At 36.7% G+C, this 10,066-nt stretch overlaps 1 protein-coding gene across 1 annotated transcript in view; it reads right to left on the minus strand.

Moving 5' to 3' along the window:
- Positions 1 to 7,202, minus strand: part of CDH7 (cadherin 7) — a 109,128-nt gene extending 101,926 nt beyond the window's left edge. Inside the window, exon 1 of the mRNA XM_044242839.1 lies at positions 6,870 to 7,202. Within this exon, the coding sequence (XP_044098774.1) occupies positions 6,870 to 7,079 (210 nt within the window). The 5' untranslated portion in view covers positions 7,080 to 7,202. The remainder of the gene's footprint in view (positions 1 to 6,869) is intronic.
- Between the last annotated feature and the right edge of the window lie 2,864 nt (positions 7,203 to 10,066).

Below are 10,066 nucleotides of genomic sequence, written 5' to 3' on the forward strand. Positions count from 1 at the left end.
GGCAAAACTACATCACCTAAAACGTCTCCATTAGGAGGAAATATGAAACTAAGCCAGATTGTAAAATTCGCTACCAAATGGTCAAGAATGACAAGCAAAGACCGAAGAGCTAGCCCCGACTGGGTAAGACTAAGGAGACAAGATAAATATAAGATGTGGTACTGGGTAGGCTCCTATCAGAAAAAGGAATTTATTGTAACAATTGGAATATGTTGAATATTATTTGTTGGCAAATAAATAGTATTATACCAATGCTTATTTCCCGGTTTAAATAGCAGGTGTCATCATGTAACAATACCAGCATTTGGGGAAGCTGGGTTTGGGAACAGTACTCAGCAGTATTTTGGAAGTCTGAATTATTGTAAAATAAAATGTCTTAAATGTTTACCTACTTGATCTCCAATTTATAGTGTAAGGATAAAATTTTATTATGCTTTAGAGCATTGCTCAAAATGAGAAACTTGTAAGTAGAACCTAGGGTTTCTGTTTACTGGTGCTTCTACTATATAAAATTTCCCCCAACACAATTTTAAAAGACTCTGTCCTACTTTCAAAGAAAGTGATTTTTTTTTTTTTTTGCTTTGATTTGAAGATTGTGTAAAAGGATTATGAAATCGCAGAGGTAAACCAGGTATCCTAATGCAACCATTTGTTCATGGATCCACGAATTAGCTCCCGGTCTTGTCCACCTCCACAGCTGTAGATAATTTGCTACTTATCCCAATGTCATCTAGTTACCCGGTTGGCTTATCAAAAAGATTAAATCTTATGAAGGGGAAGAAGTGTTTTATTTTCTTAAGCCCTCCTATCTAGCACAATACCTATTATAGAATTGGTCCTTGATAAGACCAATTTTTTTGGAAAAGAAAAGAGAGAGAAATAAGAGAGAGAACTCAAGACAGCTTTACAGCATGCCAAAGAGAATGGGAGGGGGTTAACGTTAAGCGTATTTATACAAACTAGGCTTTCTCTCTGCTGATCGTAATCACTAGGACAGATAATCAATATAAATCATGCAAAATGATTAGGATGAAATTTCTTCCAATATAGTTCTTATCTATATATGCTTGAACCAGCAAAGGCTCAGTGACTGTCCTGCTATTTATCTAATTCTGTCATTTATCTTGGTGAGTTACAGAGACTGCTGCAATTTCTGCAACTCCGTATCAATGAGCTCTGCTTATAAAGCTTGTCAAACAATTACAGCGCACTTACTACAGAAAGGCCCCATATCATCCTTTTAGGTTATCTCCTGTCTTCTGCACTTTAAAAACACAACATGCGTCCAACGTGAAAACACAATGATATGCAAGGAACATTACTGTAATATTTGCTTCTCCCACCACCCAATGTACGACAAGTACAGTACGTACAAACAAAAACACATGTTAAAGATGACAGCATTTTTAAATGCCTTTGATCAACATAATCAGAAAATGTAGGGCTAATCTATACTATCTAGTTTGATTGTAATTAGGTTGATAACTGTAAGCTAGCTCTCCTCCATCTGAAGCTCTGTAGTCTCACCTGATAACGCCTTTGGTAATTACAACCTTCATTTCTAACCTAAGATAACTTTGAAGAGAAAATGAGCAATATTAAACTGAATTAATAGTAGGTTTTTTTTCATTTTAGTGGCAAAGTCTGACATGTTTTAGTTCCATCTCAGTTTAAAGGAAATAAACAAAGACTTTGAATTATTGATTTCATGTGAAGAAAAGGCACTTAATACTTTATAGTTACGTTGGAGTATTACAAGAACTAAAAACAACTGCCAAAAGAGTATTTCTAAAAATCTAAACTTATTTGTATCCCATAGAGCTGATCCATGTGCAAATGCTTGTTGAAGCCACAAGGGTTCCACATTTCTATCAGTAAAGAAAAAAATAGAACAAGGGTTTTCTGAATTTATTCTGGTTATATGGGCTTTCCATATAAACAGAAGGAAAATAAAGTATTCGCTTTCTTCTAAGACTGGAGCCAGTTTTAAGTAATCTACGTATTTGTAGGATACCTTTGCATTTTTCCCCTCCCAAATCTACAAAATAGAAATACTACCATGATGAAAATGCTCCTCCCTAAGAAATTAATATTTGTGATTATTTTCTTTTTGTATATTTAATATAAATTTGCCCAGCTAAGGAATCTAATTCAGAACTCAATTTTCAAACACAACCGATTTTCAAGTTGAAAATTTCTGGGGGTTCAGAACCTGGGTGGTTCAGTGGGTTCAGCGTCTGCCTTCAGCTCAAGTCATGATCCCGGGGTCCTGGGATCAGGTCCCATATTGGGCTCCCTGCTCAGTGGAAAGCCTGCTTCTCCCTCTCTCTTGCCCCTCCCCCCATTTGTGTTCTTTCTCCCTTTCTCTACCTCTCATAAATAAATAAAATCTTTTTTTTAAAAAAAGGAGAAAATTTCTGGAACACTGAGCATAGCTTCAGTTATCAGGAGACAGAGAATGTCTTGGTAGGAGATATTGCTGCAATGTAATTAAATGCACTGAAAATGCTCACCAACACTTTCCAGCAAGCTTAAACTTTTTTTTTTTTTTTTCTCCATCAAGCTTAGATTTAAAGCAGAATGAATCCCACACTGCAATTCTATATATTTGATTTTGACTGGGGTAACAGATATAAATTCTCCCTGAATGAGGAGGGAAGAAAGGGGAGTAGCAGAAAAGGCAAGAGTGATGTTAACCGCTGGAGAAGCAGACCGTGGAAGAGGCAGGAAGCACACATTTCAGTGAAAGTAACAGCCCAGAGCGCAGGGATCAGCTGGCAGCCCATTATGGTAGGAGAGATGAAAAACACTTAATACCTGGAACAGAGGCCCTGTGGTTCTGTAGACAATTTTTTTTTTCTTTTTTTTGTCAGATGGTTAGGGAACGTTAAGTGAGAAATGCCAACGTGAGGAAAAGACTAATCTAGAAAAGTGCATTGTGATGCAAAGAGATGGCTAGAAGCTGCTACTTCCTGTGGACTTCAAATGGCCAGTTCAGGAGGCATTAAGTCATAAAGGGAAAAGCAAGGACTCTCCGCCTCATTCTCCCTGTAAAAGGACAAGAAAACGGGCATGGTGGTAATTAAGAAATACTCTTAGGGAATGGTGCACTATTACTCTTTAAAACGGTACTCTGCACGGCATGGTGACTATAGTTCATAACCTTCTACTGCCTGTCTGAAAATTCCCAAGGGAAGAGACCTTAAAAAGTCCTCATTGCAAAAAAAAAAATAACACGTAAAAATCTGAGTGTAAGGTGACAGGCATGGACTAGGCTGATTGCAGTGAACATTTCACCATATATACAAATACTGAACCATTATGTTGTATGCCTAAAACTAATACAATGTTACATATCAATTATGCCTTGATTTAAAAAAACGTTCTGCCACAGTAATGTCTAGTGATTATTTCCTTAAGTGTATATGTTTCAATTCAGCAGTCAGAATAAGGTGGGATGCTCATGATGAATGTCAGATTCTAACATAGCCCGGAAGTGCATACCATGAAGGTCTCTTGGTGAGGGTTCTAGAAGACCTCCTGGTCCCCTTCAACAGACTGTTCTGCTTTGATCCTGACTTATTATGTTAGACAAACCTAGTAAATTGGCTAAAATAATAAGGGCACAGCATCTTCTGGCCTCATTATCTCCAACATCCTGAAGACCATATTTTATTTACTGTACCGTCATTTAACTGATCTTTTTGCCCACCAGCCATAAATATGATCTCCAAATTCAAAGGTCTTAAAGATCATAGGTGTCATTTCTCTGACATTAGAATTCAAGATAGAATCATCTGCTTCCTAATCATATTTTTGCCATAGTCTAATCATCTACAGATATAAACATGCTATATTTCTAAGCACACTCAGCGCAGACCATTCTCCTAAGTAACCACAATAAGTTTAAATACTACTTAGTACATAAAATAAAGCCCGTTTTCACCTGAAGGATCACAAATACAACACTGGACATATAACACAACAGATCATCCAAATGCGGTCATCTTATAAATATGTAGTAAAGTAGATACACAAAATGTCTAGGTTAAATGAATGCATGTTCTGAATATTTGATCTCATCTATTCTCAGAAAGAGACTTGAATTATGGGTATCATTGTTCCCATTTTAGAGATGAGGAAACTAAATTTTAGTAATATTTCACAATTTAACCCAAATTCCACAACTAGTAGGAAGCGGTAGAATCCACAATGAGATTGCAGTCAATGTAACACACACGATAATATCCATTATGAGATCGAATTAAGCTCTCAAGTTTACCAAGGACATTATATATGTTTTCCAAATTAAATGACTGGATTTTGTCAGGAAGACTAGGAATCCCCCCATCTAATTAGTACAGGTTTAAATACATGACTATAAAAAGTAATGATTGCTTTCCTTCTTTTCTTTCCATGAACATCTATCTGCCTTTCCATTTGTCCACATCTTCATCTAAACCTTTTTTTCTTTTTCTAGGTCTTGTGAACACTTTAAAAAAGGAAAATATATTTATTCTACATAACCCAAGTGACTGAAACTGTACTGAGGTCAAAGTCATTATTGTAACTATTTATACAGACTGCCAGCCGAAGGAGAATCATTTCATCATCTCATATATACAATCTAAAGTATTCAAGTTCTCTGTCAGCTCCTTCCAAGCAAATGTAAATTGTTCCTTTGAAGCCTTTTGTGTCTGTAAATTCCCTCTCCATCTCAAATTATTTTACTGTCCTTTTTCTGGACTTGTATGTTTTTGTCTATCAAGGCTTTGTTTTTTGTTTTGTTTCGTTTTTAACCTATTTACCATCTTGGACATTCTTTTACTGTGAATGACAGTATTGAACTCCCAATATACAGCCTGCCAAGAGATAAGCACAAACTTGTTTCCTGTCACATAAAATCTACAAAGCAATGGTCTCTAATTGAAAGGAAAGCACAGAATATCTCTTTTACTAATCAAGAAACCACACAATTTCTCTTAGAAAAATAACAACAGCATGGCCTGGTAACTTTATATGCATTTGGAATTTAAGTCACCTAGGGATATCCATTTTTGTAATTCTAAATGCCATTAAGAGGGATTATTTCAACCTAAGTGTTTTCAACTATGATGCGAAAACTTTAAAATTTAAAATAAAAGTGTTTTTAAAATTTTAAATTATGGTTATTTCAAAATGCGTGGCAACTCCACGTAAAACTAAATTAACTGGAATATTCCAGTGGCCTTTAGAAAACTTTACATTCTCATAAAAGTGTGATCTCACCTAATAACTACTGACTCTATGAATTCATTGAATATTATATGCCTATCTACTAAAAAAAAAGTTTGATGACACTGTTAAATATGTATTAAAAATGAATGAAATTAAGGGCCAGATTCCTAGTTAATAACACTGTGTAATGATTATTGCTCTCACTTTGTTGACAAGCAAATGAATGAGAGAGATTGAGGGGGCACTGCACAGAAATGCACAGTCTATGTGATGGTATTATTGATAAAGGTTACAATGGCTATAAAAATCTTACACAAACCCTTGTGTACTTACACATCCTTTCTTTGGGGCAGAAAATGCTATCACTGGGCCACAAAAACATCGTAATCCACACCCTAGAAACTCTACTGGTTCAGGTCCCCTTTGTTTATAATACAAACATTTGTTTGTATTATAATACAACTATTTATAATACAGCATCAGTCAGTATTTATAAACTATAGGAACATCAAAGGAATATAATAATAAAGATTACTTTGACTTATGTAGATACACATCAACAAAAACAGATTTTTCACTCCTCCTTAAGATGTATTCAAATGAAACAATGACCCATGGAATAAACAGCAAAGATTCTTCGGGCATTCAAAGTGGAAAATTCACTCACGGATAGTTTGCTGTGTTTCATTTTATCAGGAAGAGACGCAGAACACTGACCAAGGGAAGAGCAGAAAGGCAGAGAGAGAGATCTCACTGGTGTGTGCTACTTAGAAACTCTTTACCAGTACTCCACGCCAATCTGAGAAATTTGGGGAAAATCTTTACATAATCAAACCTGAAGTAGATTAAAGACTGGGAACAGGATACAATGATGGCAGGGCCATGCTCTTTCAAAAGACCCTTCAGTGCAGAAAGCACGTGAGTAGAAATCCCCCCCCCAAATATTCAGACAGAAAGAAGCTGTGAAAGGAAAAAAAAAAATTCCAATTGGCCCCCAAACATGCACCACCAACTGCCCACGTTTAGTCTGATATCAATTAGAAACTGATTTCTGTTACTGTTCATTTTTAACCAAAAGGAAAATCTGAAAACAACAACAACAACAAAAAACACAAAACAGATCCATCAAAACAAGACCAAGACCACCACTAAGAAAAGCAGGTCAGAACTGCTCATAACTGAGGGACGATAGGCTTGATCATTTCACTTTGCAGTCTTTAAGTTGCAAGTATCAGAAAAGGATAAATAAGCATAAAGTTAGCATGTGCATCATTTAAAGAGGACTCCCCCCCCAAAAAATAAAGAAGTTAAAAAATCAACTGTCTAGATGTACCCACTACTCTTCATTATAGTGAGTATTCTCGTTCTAATTTTGAAAATAAAAGTTTTACTAATTTGCCACAATCATGGTAAACGAAGCATCTGTAGACTCCTCCTCTCTTTCTAGAAATAAACATCACTCCCTAAGTTATGGCTTCGATGTATGGAGAGCAATCTGGACTGTAATTTCAGACTGGTTAAGGCCAAAAACTTCACGAACGATTTCACAGGAGTAATCGTTACGTTCTCCCCAAAGCAAAAACAGCAGTTCTCCAGCCAACCACAAACATTCACAATAATCATTTGTGACTTTGAAAGGCCAAATGCCCTACCTTTCCTACATAGAGAGGGTCTGAACCCATGTATTCCTCCAGCACAAAGAACTGATTCCACACCCAGCTGCGCTTGGTTCGGGACCTCCCTGATTGGAAATAGGGCTTTGATCCGGACCTGGAGAGCTCTGCTTGACTCATCCCAGAGAAACACAGGACAAGCGCTATTAGCTGCAGAAAATGGCAGAACTCCACTTTGCCCAACTTCATCTTTTTTTTTTCTTTCTTTTTCCTGTGTAAGAAAAAAACCTTGACAAGAGAAAAGGCACAGTTCCAGTTGGCTTAGGAGCTCTTGCCTCCGGCAGGGTGTCCGCTGGGAGTCCAGAGATAATAATTTGCAGAGTGTTCGATTGTGAGGGGTCACCGCTGCTGAATAACCTTCGCCAGAGAATGGTGTGATAGGTACCTAGCAGAACACAAAGAAGAGCTAGTGTCAGCAACCAAAACGCATCCTCACTTTTAGCTTTCCTTTACGAACTTCCTATTGATTTCCCCAAGATATCATTATTTGCATAATCGTTAAATTATTAATGACAAACTTATACATTTACAATAACTGTTGCCACATGTATAGATCACGAATACTGTTGGGGCAGAATTATCCTCGTTCCATAACACAGTCTTAAAACTTCGTGTTTCTTCCAGGCATTCAATTTGAACATATGGTTTACTTAATACAAATGGAGCGACATCCGTTAAAAAATCATTTTAATGCTAGCCTTTATTATTTTTTGCCTTTATATTACAGTCAGTTGCATTCATTGGTATTAGAATATGAAAGCGAAGCAGCTCAAAGCAGGGATTTAACCAAATGGGAAGGACATATGCTGGTTTAAATCTCTTCTGTGAAACTGTAAAGAGAAATAAAGAGAAGTATGAGGTGATTCAAAACTGGTTGATTGATTCTGAGTCACAGAACACCAGCTGTTTTGATGTGTTCTGATTTGATTGTGATCCGCTGCAAAGCTCAGTAGTTTCCATTTTCCACCCTTCAAACCTATTGTCGTGTCTCCTCTGTAGCGTGCCGTTAGGTCACACTCTGGCTCAAATACCTATTGAATGTCTTACAGTATGGCCTGTGCATAGTAGGGCCTCCTTCCCTAAGGATATGGGATTGAAGAGATCACTAAAGAGGTGTGAACACTCAACCCTACTTGTGAGCCCTGTTCACTCTGAGTGTGCACCCAGCATTCCTCAGCAGCATAATGAAAACAAAACAACTTTTATTCTAAAGTCTACATATTTCAGTAAAGAATTGTTTATGCAAGAGATCTAAAACCAGTTACAGAACAAACTTCCAAACATACCCCAAGACACAGAGGAATAAGAACTTATGGCAAAAATCTTGTTGAGATCACTATGCTGTACTTTGGTTTATAAATTCATTTGACTATAACTAAATCAACAATAGGATAATTAAGGTGAGAGTTCACATTTGCTCTTTTTGGGGGGTAGTGGTGGCAAAATACAGTTTTAAGGACATGAAGCCAAAAGATAGTTCCTTATCAAAGCAGCAAATAAACTGTCTTTATTTTATTAGCTTTCTCATCTTCCTACCTGTCTCTCCCGTAACAAGAGTGTCTGTGACTTATTAGATGATTTCTGACAGTAAAGTTGCTTATGGAAAATGCCTTATCTAATAGAAGAAAAAATGAAATGTCTTAAACATGTAAAAATAGTCAACACAACTGTTAAAAAACAGGTTGCATTGACTTTGAGCTCTGTTCAAATGAACATATACATGTTAAAAATATCCCTATCAAGTTCTGAAATTCCAGAGGGCATTCCAGAATAATCCAATGTACAGCTGACTGATATATGCTGAGAACCACCAGAACAGTAAACTGTTATTGGAGCATATTACTGTAGTCTATGCAATGAACCCCTTCTTCTAACATCCAAATATCTTATCTAAGCCTGGTCCAGTCTGGTCCATTTGGAAATCACTCTGGAAGGATTAGTTGTTCTAAGACTTAGAATCATAAACAAGGAGTAACTTGGGGTCATATCTTTGTGTTCCAATGTAGGCTCCTCCCTTCGGTTGAAAGTTAATTGCAGGGAGGTCTGAGCTAACCCACCTGAGAGGTGAGTTAAAGAAGTTGAAGGCAAGCAGGTGCTTAGACTGGGAAACAGAGGGTAGTATGGACCGGTCTGTAATGAGCTAGGAGTCATAGCCAGGAGCTTACAGTGAGTGGCCTTTGTAGGAATGGCTGACAGCATGCCAAGGGCCAAGATCATGGGTTCCTTCATGCCAGTGGCAAATCACATTCCCAGGGGATCGAGAGGATGACTTCGAGTTCTGGACTCCATGTGAGAGCTGTGGCCGAAGAACATTTCAGTTTCACAGTTCTACTTCCTCCACAGAGAATGTGTTTTCTCAAAAAAACAAGTAAATAAATATGTTGGTCTCTAAGACAATTTTTTTTAAAATGTGTTGTAGTTATATTAGTTAATCTACTTTATGTTTCAGGTGAACTTGGTAACATTGTTATACGATGAAATGTACCCAAGCTCCAAGAAACAAAGTAACAAATGATATTTTGGAATTTAAAATTTAGGGAGTTACCAGAATTATACACTAGGAAAAACTACAGGCACCTGCATCAGGTAAAGATTCAAATGCTGACTCTGTCCTGTCTTAGCTATGCATTCTTGAACACATGACTTAAATTCTAATAGAAGTTGCAGAGATGAAGCCTTAACCTCTAACTTACAAAACAAAGATGGTAATAATTGCATCTACTTTGTAGGATTAAATAAGCAAATCATGAAAAATTAAGGATGATGCCTGACACAATTAAAAGCCCTAATTTTTTTTTTTAAAGATGATGGGGCTATTATCCTGATATTTTCTAGTTATCTTAAAGTTAGTTTGTGATGTTTTCATTTTAAAGCTACTTATAGGAAAACGTTTTAGACGACTCTTGCACTGAATGAAAACATTCTTGGTAGTTCCAGTCTCAGTGTCAGAGAACTATATGGATCATGAACCCAAAATCCTATACAAATATAAACAATGGCACCAAATTATTAAAAAAAAAAAAAAGAATGTAATACTTTCTTTCCTAAAGGCATGTCTTCTGTGATTTTTTAATAAAAATATCATTTATTTATTTGATAGAGAGAGAGAGACATCAAGCCAGGGAACACAGCAGGAGGAGTGGGAGAGGGAGAAGGAGGCTCCCTGCTGAGCAGAG

Source organism: Neovison vison, chromosome 3 (genome assembly GCF_020171115.1).
Source record: "Neovison vison isolate M4711 chromosome 3, ASM_NN_V1, whole genome shotgun sequence".
NCBI classification, from domain to species: Eukaryota; Metazoa; Chordata; class Mammalia; order Carnivora; family Mustelidae; genus Neogale; species Neogale vison.